This window comes from Bos taurus, chromosome 6 (genome assembly GCF_002263795.3).
Source record: "Bos taurus isolate L1 Dominette 01449 registration number 42190680 breed Hereford chromosome 6, ARS-UCD2.0, whole genome shotgun sequence".
NCBI lineage: Eukaryota > Metazoa > Chordata > Mammalia > Artiodactyla > Bovidae > Bos > Bos taurus.
Window position 1 is genome coordinate 103,633,800 of NC_037333.1, and position 20,236 is coordinate 103,654,035.

The following is a 20,236-nucleotide window of genomic DNA, read 5'->3' on the forward strand; positions in this document are numbered from 1 at the left end:
GGCTTAAACCACAGACTGTACTAGACATTGTCACCTGTTATCTTATTGTCTGCTTTACACATCCAAAACCGAGACTCAGAAAAGTTAAGCAGTTTGTTTAGGTCACATAGCTACTTCGGTGGTAAGAGTTCATAAGAGATTACAGATCATCCACAAACAAAACTACACTGACTGGTTTAACCAAAGCCCACTGGCCTCCAAAGTCAAATTAATTTGTTTGAGATTTTTGCACTTTAATGATCTAGATGAGGGGGTGGGTGAAAATGTCTTTCCAGGCATAGAAATCGACTTTGCTATCTTAAATAATGATGTTTATTTAGCAGGGTGCTATTTCATTCAACAAGTATGAACATACCTTTACTGAGTCCACCCCCTTCTTGATGCAAGATAAAGGAGAAAGTCTTAAATTTTGAATCCATCCAGCAAAGCATGATGTAGACTGACCTGCGTTGGGGGGTGGCCAGCCACTCGAACAGGAGTGAATGCTTATATTTAAATAGTGTTTCATCAGCATCTCCCCCCAGCATTTGGATATAAAATTCCTGATGTGACTCCTTTCTGACCTCTGGCTTTCCTTTCTCTTTGCTGGTGACATCCTGGCCTCTTTCTATTCCTTGCCCGCTTCTCTCCAAGAAGGGTGCTATCTGATTGGTGGTATTAACGAGGGAACTGAGCTTCCCCCTCTCTTTAGAAGCCCGCCTGCCTGCAGGAAGCCCCCATTCTCTGACCATGATGTGATGAGCTTGTGGGGGAAGCTGGTTGTTTGGGGGAGTGTCCACTCATTTGCAAACTCATCTGAGCCACGTTCTCCAATCTAGTTTTCATCAATATTGAAGCTGACATTTGGTGTCTGGCTGGCTTACCCATGCATCCGGTTGCATTTGTTTCCAAACTTGTGCAAGGAGGAGGGGTGTGATGTCTTGAACTCCTTAGAGTCCCAATAATTCTCTGCTGATTGACAGGTTGATTTTATTTTGCAATAAAGGACATCAGAGAGAGCATAGAAGAAACTCCTTCAAAATGCACATTCTGTCAGGGAAACTAGGAAATTGTTTGAGCTTCACATTTAAAATAAGAGTATTTAGCAGCACACTGTTTTGGAAGTGAATTTTTATTACTTTAGGTGGTTTGAATATTTAATTAAATCGGTCATTAATACTTCATAGAAATGCAAATCTGTATCTTTTCCCAGGAGTTCTTTTAGACAAGGATGAAAGCCCCCTTTAGAGGCACATTCTCATGGTGCTGGAATTAACAAATTAAGTTTTCCAAAGAAGAAAGAAATAGGTTGTTAAAGAATTTTTCTTTTCTTACTTTCACTGTCCAGGTTGTTCTTGCAGTATATACAAAAGGCTTTACACTTATCCCCCATTTTAGGAATAACTTTGCATATATAGGGCTTCCCTTGTGGCTCAACTGGTAAAGAATCTGCCTGGAATGCGGGAGACTTGGGTTCAATCCCTGGGTTGGGAAGATCCCTTGGAGAAGGGAAAGGCTACCCACTCCAGTATTCTGGCCTGGAGAATTCCATGGACTGTATAGTCCATGGGGTCGCAAAGAGTCAGACACGACTGAGCAACTTTCACTTTTGCATAAATAAAATGAGCTGTCCCTCCTGGCTACCTCACTGTACCCTGCGTGTCTCCAGGGGACTAGACCTTATAGCTTACTGGAGCCATTACCTGTCCAAAGGTGGGGAAGATTGAAATCACATGGAGGAAACATGAAAATTTTGCTCATGGCAGGTGTGTCATGAGGGGGCCTTTCATCCTTTTCTTGTTTATCTCCCATCACTCACGTTTTTCCTTTTTAAGAACTTTAGTAGGCTTTCCATAGCCCCCTTTCTGTTGCCTCCAGAGAAAGGCTACCTACTTTGACCTGGTGGTGAGGGTCTCTGTGCTGTGGTCTCTGTCTGACCTCTATGTCCTTATCTTCCACTTTTCCTCTCAGTTTTGGTCTGATTCACCCTCTCACTAATCCCATAGGGACCCCGTGCATTCCGGCCTCAGTGCCTCTGGTTTTTTGGTCCCTCTTCCTGAATGCCTGGATCCTTCAATATCCAGCTCAAATGCCGAGGTCTTCACAACTTTCCCCTCCCCCTTCCCCTTCTCCATCCTCTAAACTATCGTAGCCCTGTATAAAGACCTCCTTTATGGCACCAACCATGTGCCTGCATGCTCAGTCACTTCAGTCCTGGCTGACCTTTTGTGACCCCATGGACCAGACTCCTCTGTCCATGGGATTCTCCAGGTAAGAAGACTGGAGTGGGTTGCCATGCCCTCCTCCAGGGGATATTCCCAACTCAGGGATTGACCTGCATCTCCTGCATTGCAGGTGGAGTCATTACCACTGAGCCACCAGGGGAGCCTGGCACCAACCATGTCCTACCTTTAATAATAAAATTAAAATGAACAATAAACAACAACCGCTAACCATCATTGAACACTCCAATGTGTCAGGCACTGTTATAGTCAATTAAAAATAGTGGATTATTTAATAATCAAAATAATTCTATTTATTTTGCTTCTGGCCAAGACAGAATTTGGAGAAAGAAATGGCAACCCACTCCAGTATTCTTGCCTGGAGAATCCCATGGACAAAGGAGCCTGGTGGGCTACAGTCCATGGGGTCACAAAGAGTAGGACACGACTGAGCTACTAACACACACACAGACAGAATTAAAGCATCAAATTATCCCCTCACCTAAAACACAACAAAAAGGAATGAACAAAATGTATGAAACAGTGGTTTTTTGAAAACTCTGGTTATTGTTCAGATGATCAGTCATGTCTGACTCTGCGACTCCATGGACTGCAGCACGCCAGGCTTCCCTGTCCGTCACCAATTCCCAGAGTTTGCTCAAACTCATGTCCATTGAGTCAGTGATGCTATTTAACCATCCCATCCTCTGTTTTCCCCTTCTCCTCCTGCCCTGAATCTTTCCCAGCATCAGGGTCTTTTCTAATGAGTCAGCTCTTTGCGTTAGGTAGCCAAAGTATTGGAGCTTCAGCTTCAGCATCAGTCCTTCCAATGAATATTCAGGAATGATTTCCTTTAGGATTGACTGGTTTGATCTCCTTGAGGTCTAAGGGACTCTCAAGAGTCTTCTCCAACAACACAAGTTCAAAAGCATCAATTTTTAGGTGCTCAGCTTTCTTTATAGTCCAAATCTCACACCCATACATGAACACTGGAAAAGCCATAGCTTTGACTAGATGAACCTTTGTCAGCAAAGTAATGTCTCTGCTTTTTAATATGCCTCTAGGTTGGTCATAGCTTTTCTTCCGGGGAGCAAGCGTCTTTTAACCTCATGGCTGCAGTCACCATCTGCAGTGATTTTGGAGCCCAAGAAAATAAAGTCTGACACTGTTTCCCTTGTTTCCCCTTTTATTTGCCATGAAATGATGGAACTGGATGCCATGATCTTAGTTTTTTTGAATGTTGAGTTTTAAGCCAGTTTTTTCACTCTCCTCTTTCACCTTCATCAAGAGGCTTTTTAGTTCCTCTTCACTTTTTGCCATAAGGGTGGTGTCATCTGCATATCTGAGGTTATTGATATTTCTCCCAGCAATCTTGATTCCAGCTTGTGCTTCATTCAGCCTGGCATTTCTCATGATATGCTCTGCATGTAAGTTAGGATGACATGTAAAGCCCTGATATACTCCTTCCTCTGTTTGGAATCAGTGCATTGTTCCATGTCTGGTTCTAACTGTTGGTTCTTGACCTGGACAACAATCAAAAGTGATCCCTGAGATACAGGAAACAAACTGAATTGAGCCTATGATCTGGTGACAGATCGCCAGGCAGGTGGCTGTCCACCTGGTGCTCCAAACCAGGAAGGAGTGGGGTCTAGTAACATCCTTTTGATAACAAGACTTCATGTTTCCTCTGAGCAGGGAAATGAAGTTCTCAAAAAGCAGAGATGTCCCTTTGCTGACCAAGGTCCGTATAGTTGAAGTTGTGGTTTTTCTAATAGTCATGTGTGGATGTGAGAGTTGGACCATAAAGAAGGCTGAGTGCCAGAGAATTGATGCTTACAAATTGTGGTGTTGGAGAACACTTTTGAGAGTCCCTTGGACTGCAAGGAGATCAAACCAGTCAGTCGTAAGGAAATCAACCCTGAATATTCATTGGAAGGACTGAAGCTGAAACTCCAATACTTTGATCACCAGATGGAAAGAGTTGACTCACTAGAAAAGACCCTGATGCTGGGAAAGATTGCGGGCTGGAGGAGAAGTGGGTGACAGAGGATAAGATGGCTAGATGGCATCACCAACTCAATGGACATGAGTTTGTGCAAACTCTGAGTGATAGTGAAGGACAGGGAAGCCTGGCGTGCTGCAGTCCATGCAGTCACAAAGAGCTGGACACAACTTAGCGGCTGAAGAATAATAGCAACTTGCAGAGGAACTGTTTCATGCTGTGGTTCTGCCTGTTATTGCCTCGGGTCCCTGATAATAGTGGGCTGTTTTGTGAGCCACATATGCAGGTCCCCGCAGTGTGTCTTTGAAGAACTAGTTTCCTTTGTCGTTCTTCCTTCTCCAGGGCCTGTGGCCAGGACCACCTCTCCAAGAAGCCTTTGAAGTTTCTCTAAGCAGAATTTTCTTTTCCAGCCAATAACAGCCAAAGAGGACTATTTGCTTTGTTGGGGCACTTTTCCCCTCCTCCCTGTGGCAGAGTTTTTTTTTGAAGGACAGATCATATAGGTGAAATCTGAGCCCTTCAAGCTGGGACTTGCTCTCCTCTGAAGGACACTCAATGAGGACAGGAAAATTATGCAGAAATGGGAGAACCCAGGGCATCGTCCTCTGCCAGCCTCTACATCATGGAAATATGCCAACTACTTTAAAACCTCTAAATACAAACATGTGACTCTTAAAAATAGCTTATGTGACAGGAAAAAATGTTTCACAAACTTTTTTTTTTTTCAATTTTTTTTGGTGGTAAAATATACATAACATGAAATGTACTATCTTAACCATTTTCTCAGCGTCCAGTTCAGTGGCATTAAGTACATTAACATTGTGCATAACCATTAACACCATCCATCCCCAGAAATTTTGTGTCTTCCCAAAATGAAACTTTGTCTCCATTAAGCACTAACTCCCACCATTCCTCTCCCCAGCCTTTGGTAACCACCATCCTATGTTCTCACCCTATGAACTTGACTGTTCTAGGAGACTCATATAAGCAGAATCCTATGGGAATTCATGCATTTGTGACTGCCTGATTTCACTGTCATCCACATTGTAGCATCTGCTTGAATTTACTTCCTTTTCAAGGCTGCATAATATTCCATCATGTAGATTAAAGAGCCCATTCTGTTTATCTCTCCATCTGTTGAGCAGCACTTGGGTTGCTTTGACTTTGGGCTACTTGGAATATAATTCCACAAACCGTTAACGTGAAATTAAAGGCTTCATCAAGATATGGTGCTTATGCAGGCTACTTTGAGGGTTGTGCTTTAGCTTTCCGGGCAGGGGACTGGAGTGTATACTTACCCTTAGGGGCTCAAGTGGTGAAATCAGAGAGTTGAGTTACATGAGCTCAGTCATGTCCGACTCTGCAACCCCATGGCCTGTAGCTCACCAGGCTCCTCTATCACGGAATTCTCTAGGTGAGAATACTGGAGGGGGTTGCCATTTCCTCCTCCAGGGGATCTTCCCAACCCAGGGATCAAATCCAGGTCTCCTACATTGCAAGCAGATTCTTTACCATCTATTAGACTATGTTGTTCTCTGTAGCAGGTTTTCTAGAGAAAGTGTAAGAGGTAGTAATGTGGAGAAAAAAATGTAGAGATGCTGGAATGAACAAACTATTAATACTTAGTTGAGTGAAGGATTCTTTCATTGAGAATTTCTTCTGAGCCCTTCAGGTGCTAAGGCCCTCCCCCAGAGGAGTTGTTCTGCTGGTGCCAACTGCGAAGAGGAACTTGAGAGATGAAGGAAACACAGAGAAGGGGGCGATAGATATGCCAAGTGAAGTGAAGTCACTCAGTCGTGTCTGACTCTTTGCGACCTCATAGACTGTAGCCTAACAGGTTCCTCTGTCCATGGGATTTTCCAGGCAAGAATACTGGAGTGGGTTGCCATTTCCTTCTCCAGGAGATCTTCCCAACCCAGGGACTAAACCCGGGTCTCCCCAGTACTTAGTTGAGTGAAGGATTCTTTCATTTAGAATTTCTTCTGAGCCCTGCAGGTGCTAAGGACCTTCCCCAGAGGAGTTTTGTTCTGCTGGGGTAAACAGTATGGTGCCAACTGGGAAGAGAAGCTTGAGAGATGAAGGAAACACAGAGAAGGGGGCGAGAGATATGCAAAGTGAGGATGCTTCAAAGTGGCCCCTTGGGAACCAGAGATGCAGAGAACAAACAGGAGGTTTTCCAGAGGATGAGGATGCGTGGCATTTGAATCATAGTAAAGAGTTTGGATTTGCAGATGCAAGGAGCCTGGTGGGCAGGGCATGAGCCATCATGGGTATTGAAGTCTAGGTGTGGGGTGGCGGTGGCGAAACAGACCAGCTGTACCTTAGCCTGAATGGGGGTGGGAAGGGCTTGGAGACCTCGTTAGGAAGACTGAACTTTCATCCTGTAGGATGGGGAAGCTTGAAGGATTTTTCCCTGGAGAGCAACACAGTTCAGTTTCCCTCCAAGAATGATAAATGTGGAATGAACAGCTAGATTCCAAAAGCCCCGCAGTGAGCCTCTTTATGAGCGGAAGTGCCCTTGCTGTCTTAATTACGCTGAGATTCCAGTACTGTTGCTTCTAACTCTTGAGACCTTCCTCAGGGTCCCGACTGGATGACTGGCTGCCTACCTGCACTGATACAAATAGCACCAATACCAGCTGCTGTTTGTAAGCTGCACGTTCTGTCCTCTTCCCTCCCCTTACTTACCGCTCTCTGGTCTCTGGCTGGCCCCTCCCAGGTCCGAGGAGAATTGCTTCGGGAGAGAGTGCAACAGCTGGAGGCCCAGGAGGGACTCTTTGCCGAGTCCCTTGTCTCCCTGCAGTTCCAGAAGGCAGCGAGGATGGCCAGAACCCTATGGGCGTACACCGCCCTCCTGAGCATCCAGGACCTGCTTCTGGAGGAGCTGAACTCATCAGAGACCCTGACCAAGTCAGCCTGCATGCAGATCCTGGAGTCTCACAGCCCGGTGAGTGCAGGACCCAGGAAGGAAAGGATGCCTGCTACATTGCATCCCTCAGTGGTTCTTTCTGGTGACTGCCTCCATTTCTCCCACCATCGGACGGGTGATCCGCCGCCCTGTCTCTGCCGAGGGGTCCTGGGGAGGGCTGAGTGAGGTAACTTACATGGGAGGCTGGTGCACTGTTGCTGCCCAAGGCTTCTCTATTTCGTTGCCTTCAGAAGCAAACCTTTTAAATGTTAGCATTTTTAACATCTGGGAACCTGGGATTCCTTTTGCAGCCAGCAGCTGTTTGTTTCTTTGATAGTGCTATGAAAAGTAGAGAGAGAAATGGCAACCCACCCCAGTATTCTTGCTTGGAGAATCCCATGGACACAGAAGCCTTGTAGGTTCCCAGTCCATGGGATCCCAAGAGTCGGATACGACCTAGCAACTAAACCACCACCACCATGAAAAGTAGATGTGTAGCTTTCAATGAGGGCTTCCCAGGTGGCGCCAGTGGTAAAGAACCCACCTGCCAGTGCGGAGATGTAAGAGATGCATGTTGGATCCCTGGGTTGGGAAGATCCCCTGGAGGATGGCATGGCAACCCACTACGCTGTTCTTGCCTGGAGAATCCCATGGACAGAGCAGCCTGGTGGGCTACAGTCCATGGGGTCACAAAGCGTCGGGCATGCCTGAAGCAACTTAGCACAGCTTTCAGTGAAGGGCGCCTTAGATGTTATGAAGTATTGGATTTGCTTTTATTTTCAAATTTTTAATTATTACCATTATTTCTACATGCTGCATGTTTTCAGGGTGTGGAAGGTGTATTCATAACACAAAAGCTAGCAACGTAACTGCTTTGAGGACTAATTTTAGTTCCTGTATGTGTAATTTTAGAATTTTATGTATTATTATAATAGTCACCTAAATGGAACTCACATTTATTGAGTGCTGTGTGTGTGGCAGGAGAGCACTAACGAGCTGTGTGAAATGGGCCTGCTCTCATTTAAGCACTAATAATTCTTTACTCAATCATGCATCTTAAGACGATCGCTTAAGCATGATTAATAATAAGTTGCAATTTTATGCCTTTTTGCAATTATGTTCTTTGTCAGACATTATGTCAGTTAATCATTGAGCCATGCTGTGAACTCGGTAGTGTTTCTGTGCCCAATTCTCAAGTAAAGAAATGAGATTCAGGCAAGTGGCAGGTCAAGCTTTTTCCAAGCTTTTTCCAAGTTTTTCCAAGGTCCACAGAGCTAGTAAGTGAAATCTGTTATTTTCTGACTTTAGCCCCTGGGTCATGTCCACAGATATCTCAGTTGATCCTGTTGATGGAGGTTCCCATTTCTTCATAGAAAATCATAAATAACATTAGACTCTGAAGCATTTGCGCTTGGTCACTCTGTGCTTGGTGTCTGACTCTTTGTAACCCCATGGACTGTAGCCTGCCAGGCTCCTCTGTCCATTGGATTTCCCAGGCAAAAATACTGGAGTGGGTTGCCATTTCCTTCTCCAGGGGATCTTCCCAACCCAGGGATCAAACCTGCATCTCTTGTGTCTTCCACATTGGCAGGTCTTCACTACTGCGCCACCTGGGAAGCCCAGATTCTGAAGAGTCCAGGCTATTTTTCCAGCAAATATAGTGCACCCTGCACCATGAAACCTGCTTGTAGGGATAGGAAGGAAGGGGAAACCTTGTGGATATCCCAGCACAAAACATCCGACACTGGATAAATAAAAATAAATATACTTTTTCTTGCTTTGTGAGTTCACAGTAGGATGAGGAAAATCCCCAAGGGATGAGGATAGCTTGGAAAATCTGAACTCACAGAAAGAGATGAATGCAAACCCAGAGGCTGAAATCCAAAAGCAAAGGGAGAAAACCAGGAACTCCAGGGTTTGGGGGGTTAATTTGAAGGACCAGGAGGCGGGGCTGTGGGATGTCCTGAGGAGTAGAGCAACCAGTGCGGTTGGTGAGGAGGGTGGGTGGTGAGGGGAAGCCACTTGTGCTCAAGGGAGGCCCCAGGATCACCTGTCCATCTCCAGCCCTGCCAGGGTTGGGGGCGGGGAGTCCCCTCTGTGAGTTTGTCATCAAAGGTTTCTGCTAACAGGACAAAGGAATTAAAAAAACACTTTAGCCAATCAGTCAGAAAATCTCCAAGGTGATGAATTAAATTAGATATGCAAATATCTGGCAAGATTGACCATTTAAAAAAGAGGTAAAGAAGTAATATCAGAAGTATAAAAGGCAGCATGACAATAGATCCCTAGAGTTTTTAAAAATAAGAGAATTCTATGAGAAATAATTTTATGTAGGTGAATTTCAACATTTCTAAAAAATTATAGCTCGCCAAAATTGGCTCAAGTACAAAAAAATCTCCATAGTCCTGTTACCATGAAAGAAATTGATTCAATAGTCTCAGAATCTTCTGACACACACAAAAATATCTAACCTTGATAGTTTTATAGGCCAATTCCACCAAACCTTAAGATAGCAAAATTTTCCAATCTCATATGCAGATCACTCGGATGTTAAAAAAATTAGGGAATATTCCTCATTTCATGAAGCTCATATAACCTTGACACCACAACCAGACATGACTAGTATGAGAAAGAATAATTACAGTTTAGTCTTACCTATGAGCCTAGATGTACAATTCATAAACAAAATATTAATGAATAATCCAATCATCTATAAAAAGATACAGCACAACCAGTATGAGTTTTTCCCAGGAAGGTAAGGTTGGTTTAACACTAAAACATGTATGAACAAAATTCATCAGATTAACAGATTAAAGAAACACAATTCCTGTGATTATTTTGGTATGAATGGAACAGGTAATTTATTGAATTCAGTGCTCATCCAATGTAAGACTCCTTAGCAAATTAGTAATAGGAGGAAATCCTGCAAGATATTTACCCAAACCCATAGGGAGTATCACTGCTAGGTGATTGGCATGGAGGCAAGGTCACCGCCTGGCATTACAGGTGAAGGAGGCGAGGTCTTCAGAGGAGGGGCAGGACCGTGGTCATGTGTCAAGTAAATACAGAACAAAGCAAGACACTAGAAGCCGCTGGCTTTTAATTCCCAATTCATCTCTTCATTATAATGAAGTATAGAGAGGAAGGAGAAGTTTTTAAACTCTCTGAGAAAGACCTCAATTCAACCCTAAAACACCTAATGGCCCTTTTTACTTGCAACAACCCTCGTTCCTACTGGCAATTGGGTAGCACATCACGTACATTTTCAATTTGACGTTAAAGCCCTTTTGAGTGACATCAAAGCTTCCTTATTCTCGAATGAGCTCGAAGTAGAAGAGTTAATATGTCCTGAATTGGAAGCAACTGATGAAACTATGGATACAATGCTGGTTTGTTTGTTTGTTTTTTTTAAATGAAGATTTACATTTGGAGGGAAGACAAACCTATCATTTTACACTTGATATTAGACTTTCATCCTGCAATTTGATCATTCTGGGAAAACCACTTTCCCATTGGGAATGGGCTTTTAAGCTGTTGCACATTCAGAATTTAAAAAGCATGAAATGAAATGCTTTGGAAGCAGTGATTCCTAAGAAAACTGTGTCAGGTTCCCTTCATTTGATGAAGCGTTTAGACTCATTCTGTGAAACTGGATCACAGAAAGGACATAACTGAATCATGGGGTTGAATGGCAATCATGGGCAGCTTTCAATGTGATGGTCCTACTCATAACACATCATGTGACCTCAGGCTAACTGCACCCACTGTATTTAATCCAGTTTAAGTTGCTTCGTGCGTATCTACTTTTCCAAGCCTGGACTGGATGTCTTCCTTTTCTGTCTTCTGCCTTACTGCCCACTCACCACCAGTCACTCTGTTGATTCTGCCTTAATTTTCTCACTTTTGACCTTTGCCACCCAGCTTCGCTACTCAGACAAATCTAGACCTAAAAACAAAAAATCACACCAGTAGTAGCTCTCATCAGGGCCAGGGCATCGTGTTAAGTGTGTAACCTTCTGTCAGCCCCGAGATGTTTTTATTCCCATTCTACAGATGGAGTTGAGGTTTAGGACTTTTAACTCATTTTGCCACAGTCCCAGAACTGGAAATCAAAGCCCACACCTCCTGCTTGCAAAGCCCAGTTCCTGTTCTCACACCAATTTCCGCCTGCCTCCTTCTTTCCCTACTGCAGTTTCCTCCACCCTTCAGCCAAAGCAACATTTCTGAAAAATAAAAATAATTAGTGACAGCTCCATTCCCAGCTCCATATTTTAATATCTCCCCTCTACACCTCCCTCCCTCAGACCCTGCATTTTAGCCCTCGGACCTTCCTGAACACTTGAGATACATTCAGGCCTCAGTTCCTTTGAAGGACCTCTGTCTAGAAAGCTTCTGCTGCCAACCCTACAATCTCCTCTCTGGCAGCTGCAACAAGCCAAATGTTGCCTCTTCTGTGAAGCCATCCATGATTCCCTTGGGCAGAGTTGATTTCTCCTAGCTCTGTGCTCAAGTCACCCTCCATCTAGATTCCCTGAGGTGACCTGTTACCTGTCACTGTATCTGTGTTTGCACAACTGTCTCCCTTGCTAGACCATGCGTTTCCAGAGTCTAGGGGCCATGTCTCATTCACCCCGGAATCCCTCATGCCCAGTAAACGGCCTGGAACTGTCTGTCTTCATCATCATCGTCTACCCATCTGTTCATCCATCCATTCATCCAACAGATGTCTACAGAGTGCTTTCCAGAGACAATGGGAGCAAGAGATAGGGCCCCGAGTTAGAGAAACCTGAAGTTACTCCTCTCTCAGGTTCTTGGGACTTCACATGTCCTTATGCTCTCTGCTCCTTAGCTAACTTATTTATAAAATGGGGTATTAACGAATTCCTAGTTTGTGCTGGTTTATGAAGATCAAATACATTAATTTATGTAAAGATACCATGAATCGAATCTAGTACACTGTGGAAGTTCGGTGCGTGCTAACTGCCATTATTATTGTTAATAATAAGATGATGCTGATTACTGTGACTCCTTCCACAGGCCAGGTGCCTGCTCCGTATCGGGAAGCTGCGGCTGCTGTTCAGTCACTCAGTCGTGTCCAGCTCTTGTGACTCCATGAATTGTAGCCTGCCAGGCTCCTTTGTTCATGGGATTCTCCAGGCGAGAATACTGGAGTGGGTTGCCATTTCCTTCTCCAGGGGATCTTCCAGACCCAGGGATCCAATCCAGGTTTCCTGTTTGGCAGGCGAGTTCTTTACAGCTGAGCCACCTGGGAAGCCTACTCCCTGCTGGGGAGTGGGATGAACAAGACCATCCCAGAGTCCCTGCCTTAGCATCGAAACTCTAGTGAAGAGAGCAGATTCTAGATTCAATTCTAGAAGCATATCTTGGATTCCATTAGTGCTAAGTGGCAGGGGTTTGGGGATAGGACTGACCCCTGGGAGAACCTGCCATCAGCAACTTAGAACCTGCAGGATATGTTTGTTCCCAACCAGGGTTCACCTGGTCTTGGAAAATCAAAGTGTGACATGCCAGCTTTCTGTGCTCTGCCTGTTTCAGGGACACTAGTGGGTGTGTTCCTTCCTTCCCCATGCAGTGGGCTGGGGCTGGCACCTCAGTGGAAACCTGGTGCATGACCAGCTCCAGGCACGCTGACAGAACATAGGAGTGGAAACTCATTAGTGCTGTTGGAAATGCTGTGTTTGGTTATGTTTCCATTTGGGGTGCAGTGAAGAGAAGGATGGTAACAATTGGAAATCTCATCATGCCAGAAGCCCATACTCAGAGCATCCCAAACTTTTCACGGCACTGGAGGCAAAATCTATATGCTCTCCATGCTATGACCTCACTTTACCTCTCTGGCCATTTTCTCCATGTCTTGATTTTTGAGTAATGTTTCTGAGACTTTGATGCAAGCTTTGGGGCCTCTGCAGAAAGGGAGATTGTTTTGTACAAAATTTAGGAGGCTCAAGGACGACCATCACCTGATGACGTCTATCCAAGGCCTCTTAGGATCAAACCCCATACTCACCCCACCCCCAGGTAGAACACTGGCCAATCTGGTGAATAATGGGTTCGATGACAATGGTTTCAGTGACTAGCTCCTAAAGCCCACCTTCCTGCCCACCCTCTCTTCCCCGCCTAAACAGACTGTGGATAGTCTCTTGTACCCAGGTTCTCTCACTCTGATGGCCTCAGGCTGCCAATTTCTTGTTTGGCCAGTGAGAGACAGTATAGCTTGGGGGTTAGGGCACAAACCAAATCATGGAGCCAGCTGACCTGGCTCCATATCCTCATTCTGCCACTAAAGATTCATGGACGTGCATTGCTGAGTCCCTTCAGTCATATCCAACTCTACAACCCTATGAACTGAAGCCCGCCAGGCTCCTCTGTCCGTGGATTCTCCAGACAAGAATACTGGAGTGGGTTGTCATGCCTTCCTCCAGGGGATCTTCCTGATCCAGGAACCAAACCCATGTCTCCTATGTTTCCTGCATTGTAGGTGGATTCTTCACTGCTGAGCCACCTGGGAAGCCCCCTTAAGAATCATATGGCCTGGCAAATTACTTTTTCTCTCTGCCTCAGTTTCCACATAGGTAATGGAAAAGAAGTATGGTTTCCATGTAATTTTTACAAGGATTCAATGAGATGAATCTATGCAGGGCATTGAGAGCATTGCTGGGCATGACCTGAGTATGGTTGGTGTGAGGCATGATCCTCGTTTGCTGGTCCAGCCCAGTCTTCATCGTGTAGAATACATGCTGATACCCCACATACATCTGTAACAGGTGTGAGCTGCTAGGCAGGTGCCATGGGCTGCAGGTGAGGGGGTAGAAATGCAGCCCTGCCCCCCAGGAGCTCACACTCTAGCAGGAAATAGAGCATTGTTCTAGTCTGCTTGTGCTGCTGTGTCCAAACACAATAGACTTCAGAGCTTAAATAACAGACATTGATTTTCTCACAGTTCTTGAGGCTGGGAAGTCCAAGATCAAGGTGCCAGCTGATTGTGTTTCTGGTAAAGAATCTTTGTGGTTTGAGCACACAGCTGCCTTCTCACTGTGTCCTCATGTGACAGAGAGAGCTCCAATCTCTTTTTCTTCCTATAAGGGCGCTAATCCCATCATGGGGGTCCCACCCTCATGTCTATCTAAACCTATGCATGACTGCTTGCAGTCCTGTCTGACTCTTTGCAATCCTGTGGACTGTAGCCTGCCAGGCTCCTCTGTCTAAGAGATTTTCCCAGCAAGAATACTGGAGTAGGTTGCCATTTTCTTCTCCAGGGGATCTTCCCAACTCGGGGATGGAACCTGCATCTCTTGCATTGATAGGTGGGTTCTTTACCACTAGTGCCACCTGGGAAGCCCTGCTGACCCCTAAAGCCCACACCTCCACACCTCCAGGCGCCCTCTCACTGAGGATTAGGGATCCAGCGTATGGATTTAAAGGACCACAAGCATTCATCCAGTCTGTAACAGGAAAATACTAGGGGTAGTGAGTGGGCAGTTGAGGAAGGGGAGTCTGTATCTCCCAAGGAACTTAGGGAAACTGTAGTAAGTCCCTGACAGCTTTTGATTACTGAGGCAACCATTTCAAAAACATCCGACTGAAATAAACAGGTTGCCAACTAAACAACTAGATAAAAGCAGACTGCCCCACCCATGAAGTTCCTGTTTCTGGGAAGTTCTGGTTGACTTACGTACCTGACCTCTTGAGTGAACCTGCTTTGCCCTCTCTGCACCCTAATTCCTGCTCCTTTAAGTTCACCAACAGAGAGAGAACCAGTGACCTCTAGGCACCCCACCTTTGACCCCCAAAAAGGCAGAACACCTGGGCCATGTTCTTTTCTCTCCTTGTGACCCTGCTGTGTGGTGAGGTGTGCCATGTACCCTCCAGAATGTGTTCCTTGTTTTCTCAAGGTCCTTGATGGTGTGGCTGAGGTGTTGTCCCAGTGCGCAGGCACAAGCTGCTAACTTTGTAACATGCTTCTCTTCTCTGACATCTTTCTATCCTTCATTTTCTAGTGTCTGTTTAATATTTAATTTGTACTGAAAGTTTAATACTGAAGTTTTACTGAAAATAAAAATTTTCAGCTTTTTTATTTTGAAATAATTATAGATTCACAAGAAGTCACAAAAATAGTCATAAGAATCACAAGGACTGGTCTAACCTCAGCATTGGCCCAACAGGGAAATGTCTCTGGGGGCTGCCACAGGGAATGTGGACCCAGGTGAGGACCCCCAGCAGCTCCAGCCAGTAGCGTCATGGACTATGGCTGAGACCAGCACAAAGCAGTTTCCCCAAGGAGGGTCTTCTAAAGCTCGTCCTTGAAAGAAGCCTCAGAGTTGGCCAAGCAAACAGGGAAAGGGCCTGCAGGTAGGGGCACAGCATGTGCAAGGGCACGAGGTGTGAGAGACCTGGAAGCAGTCTCATGTGCTGTTTGCACAGCTGGATGGCAGGGGGTGGACAGTGATGGGGAACACATGTCCACCCATGGCTGATTCATGTCAATGTACGGCAAAAACCACTACAATATGGTAAAGTAATTAGCCTCCAATTAAAATAAACTAATTAATTAAAAAAAAAAAAAGAGGAGGTCCTGCCAGGCTTGCAGCGCCGAGCTGAGAGGGGTGGATTGCATCCTGCGGCCCACCTGCCTTGTGCTCAGTACCTGCCCCTCTGTGTGCAGGAGCTCCAGGAGCTGGAGAGAAAGCTGGAGGACCAGCTGGCACACCAGGAGGCGGCCCAGCTGCAGCGGGCACTGGACAGTTGGCAGCAATGGGCAGGTGAAGGACCTGCGCTTCTGCAGGAACCAGAGGAGACAGATTCTGAAAGGCACGTCTCCGCTGTCCTGCAGCGAGCCCTTAGCAAGGGTCAGAAGCTCCTGGAGTATCACCAGCAGAGGTAAGCTAAGGACCCAGTGTACGACATCTTCTTTACGCATTCATCTGTGGACGGGCACTTAGGTTGCTTCCATATCTTGGCTATTGTAACTAGTGTTGCAGTGAACACAAGGGTACATATATCTTTTGGAAAACACAATTTTTAACAGCTTTGTAATTTTCCACTGTGAAGAACAGGGTGAAAACTATAATACATAGCATGACTCCATTTTTGAAAACACAAATTCATTGAAAGAAAATAGGCCAGACTGTAATAGATGTGATTTCTGTGTGGTGAGATTACAGGTGACTTTAATGTGTTTGATTATGCTTTTCTGTGTAAACACAACATCAAAGCACAATTCTGTTCCACTGAAATAATTGCATAAGAGGCTGATTCCGTTTGATCAGAGGAAAATGCTCAGAGATGTTGATTTGACTTAGACTTGATTATGGATTTTAGTATATTTAACACCTTAATGTATTCCATGCTTCATGGAGAAAATTGCTGTTGATCAAGCTTTTTGTATGAGTTGTACCCTCACAGGGTTTAGATTGTATTAACCAGCAAGAAGGCAGGATGGATAACCTAGGATACCAGCTTTAATTGGCTGAGGGGATAGACTGGGAAGACCGCCTTGTGGGGAAGTCAAGAAGCCTGATGGAGACCTCATGTGATAAGGTGCCACCCAGCTTCTGTGGTCAGAGCCAGGTCCACCCTTGGGAGATGATTCTGGCCCACTTCAACACAGGAGCACATGATGAAGACCCCAGACCTTGGTATTCTTCAGCACCAGGCATGACAGCTAATACTGAGAGTTTTCACATCAGGATCACCATTGGAGGTCAGAGGGAACAAAAAGTGCCCACTGTACTGAGCAGGCATCTTGAGACTGAAAAGCAAGGCAGGCAGCTCCATTTAACCGATGGATCCATTTATCTATGGTAACTTACTCATATAGTGGATCAGGCGGACAACAACTTAGAAGGCTTCACGGCTTCACTCTAAACCGAGGGGCCATTGAGACAATTTTATAATTAACCTAGGGTATGGGGTAGATCAGAGAAGGCGATGGCACCGCACTCCAGTACTGTTGCATGGAAAATCCCATGGATGGAGGAGCCTGGTGGGCTGCAGTCCATGGGGTCACGAAGAGTCGGACACAACTGAGCGACTTTCCTTTCACTTTTCACTTTCATGCATTGGAGAAGGAAATGGCAATCTACTCCAGTGTTCTTGCCTGGAGAATCCCAGGGACGGGGGAGCCTGGTGGGCTGCCGTCTATGGGGTCGCACAGAGTTGGACATGACTGAAGTGACTTAGCAACAATGGGGTAGATGCTTGGAAATGGGACGTGCGTTCCTAAGTCAAAATTTGTGAATGGGTAACTAGTCTCGTGGATGCCAGGAATACTTCAGGGAAGGTTTTCATCCTTATCTAGGGAATAACAAAGCACAGAGAATACCTGACCCTCATGATTATTAAACAATATCTATTAACTACAAAGCCTTTGATGACAGAGAAGTGATTCATTGCACAGTCCTGGGTGGGTCAGCAGAAGGACAGGAAATACTGTAAGGGCCCAAGATGACATCAGTTATACTCATAGCCATGCAGAGCACAGGCTGCCCTTCAAAGCCACAGAGAAGTCTCCATACAGTCCCACAAAAGTTCTCACTTGAAGGAGCCCTCCATCCTGGTGAGCAGTCCCTGATTCATTTATTTGTGAGATAATCTAGCTAAAAAGAGGCCAGCTTCTTCTGGCTATCTCTTTTGATGGATTTGTTTTTAATCATGTAGGTTAGGTTTTTGATACTTTGTTTTTTAACCAACTAGACGATCTTCTCATAGGATCACTTTATAACAACACTGAACGTATGGAGATTTTGTTTTCACCCTAGTTTGAGAGAGGAGCAAGAAGACAGTGTCGTGCTAGAAGATTTGCTGGAGAATATGGAGACTGACACCTTTGTGACCCTGTACGGCCAGGTGAGAACAAGTTCTCTGTGTCCTGGGTCCATCCCTTGCCAGCCCATAACTTGACCTCTTTCTCAGAGTCCACGTTTCCTCACCTGCAGGACACAGATGATAACAGGAACCTTGAGAACTGCTAAGAGGATTTGTGAAAATCCCTGGCCCAGGGCCAGCACCTAGGGGATATTCAATTGGGGTTACAGCAGCAGCAAAAACAACAGTAATCACTGCCCTGGTCAGTTTCTTCTCCGTGATAAGACAGGCACCCAAGTGGTCTTCTTTTCAGTCTTAAACAGGTTTAATATACACAGAGTAAGTTCTACCAGGAACAAAGTTAGTCATTGAAATCTGGGCCATATAAGGAGAATGCTGAGATTGCACACCACGTTTCAACCTTTCTGTGTTGAGGTTAGGTAGTCTCATTCTTGGCCAGAGCTGCAGCCCTCATCAGCGTTCCTGAGACAGAGCACGAGGCTGTGCAGATGGAGTCATGTGCAGAGTTACATAACTCTACTAGTGGTGTTTTATGTGCATTCCAAGGTGGGCTTCCTGGTTTCTTTGGGTCTCAGCAAATGTGATTTGTGACAGTGGCTTATGCCAATCACAGGCCATTGGGAGGTAGGTGTTGCTGACCTTGCTTCAGTTCAACGATGTCACTGTTACACTGATTCTTCCCACCTCTCCTTGAAGTTCCAGCTGCTGTGTCTGTGTTCATGTGAAGAAGGTAAATGTAGAACACAATCACTCTGCTGTCTTTTCTTTCCAAGAAAGTACATGCCACCAAGTCTCTGAAGCAAATTATACTCATGTCCTGAGGAGACGCGACCCATGGATCCCTGGTTGCAAGGGGGGCTGCAAGTTCAACACTTCCTTTTCAGCCTCCAGAGAGAGCCAGCAGGGAGCAGGGGTGGGGCACTTTCCGGTGTCAGCCAGCAGAATTGGCCACAACTGTCCATAGGCACATGCATCTTCTCACTTGTATTAGTTTCCTATTGCTGCTGTAACAAATTACTACCAATTTAGTGGCTTAACAGAATACAAATTTATTATCTGCTTGTTCTGTGGGTCAGAAGTCCTGCATGGGCTTTGCCAGACTAAAATCAAAGTGTCAGCAGGTCTGTACTCCTTCTAAGGCTCTGGGAGAATCCGTCTCCTCCTCATTCCAGTAATTGTCAGAATTTGGTTCATTGTGGTTGTAGGACTGAGGTTTTCATTTCCTTGCTAGCTGTCGTCAGCTGGTGGCTGTTACCAGTTTCTAGAGGCATTTTCTTAGTTCATGGCTCCCTTCTTTCATCTTCAAACTCAACAAATCACATCTTACTGATGCTTCTTCCATCGTCATCACATCTCTCTCTGACCTACCATAGCAGGAAAAGTTCTGTGCTTTTAAGGACCCATGTGATGATGAGGTTGGACTCATCTGGATAATCAGTCTAGGATACTCTCAGCTCATGATCATTAAGCTTCATCACAAAGTCCCTTGCCATGTAAAATGATATATTCACAGGTTCTGGGATGGGGCATGAACACCTTCGAGGCCATTATTCTGCCAGTAACACCAGACAGGAAGACAAGGTTAAGCATCAAAGTGAGTAGTAAGTCTAACATGCTTCTTTCTCTTTGACATGAGAGCTGACCTGGGCTTTCTTGATATTTTCAGCAAGGGAGGAGTACCTACTCATGGCAGGACCCAGGAGAGTACTTGCCATTCACCTCACTGTCTGGCAATTCTACCATCATCCCCTTATAGACAGGTCCTCCAGAGGGGACATTATTGCCCAAGTTCACATTGAGGAGCCCGGTGGAGCTAGAATTGGAGCCCACATTCTTCTACCCCACATCTCTTAGCTTGAGCTCCAGACTGGGGATGGGGGAGGAAGCAGAAGTTTCCAGAATACCTGTTGTGCATTAAGTATCATCCTAGGCACTCATGTCAGTTATTCATTTAATCCTTGCAGAAAGCTGGGAATCAGGGACTATCTTCTCTATTTTGCAAATAGAGCAACCAAGGTATGAATGGGTGGCTCCGGGTTCCAGGGCTCACTGTCCTCCTTGGAGCTCAGGACTCGGCCTGGGGTTGGTGACTACACAGATGTGCTCTTCCTGCTGTGTTGCCCTGCAGAGCACATGCTGCTCCTGGCCTGGGTCTCTGTGGGAACTGAGCCCTCTCCCACACTCACTGTGATTCCCCCTCTTCTTTGTTACTAAGAGACTTGACAGATGGCCAAAGGGTCATGTGTACAATATCATCCAGGTCATCCCTAATTTGTTGGC

At 45.5% G+C, this 20,236-nt stretch overlaps 1 protein-coding gene across 5 annotated transcripts in view; it reads left to right on the plus strand.

Annotated features, from left to right (window-relative positions):
• The window catches only part of EVC2 (EvC ciliary complex subunit 2), a 165,317-nt gene that overhangs the window by 136,327 nt on the left and 8,754 nt on the right, over positions 1-20,236 (plus strand). For all 5 annotated transcript variants that reach the window (XM_024992973.2, XM_024992972.2, XM_024992975.2 and 2 more), the window contains 3 exon segments: positions 6,923-7,150; positions 15,795-16,009; positions 17,890-17,977. In XM_024992973.2, the coding sequence (XP_024848741.1) occupies positions 6,923-7,150; positions 15,795-16,009; positions 17,890-17,977 (531 nt within the window).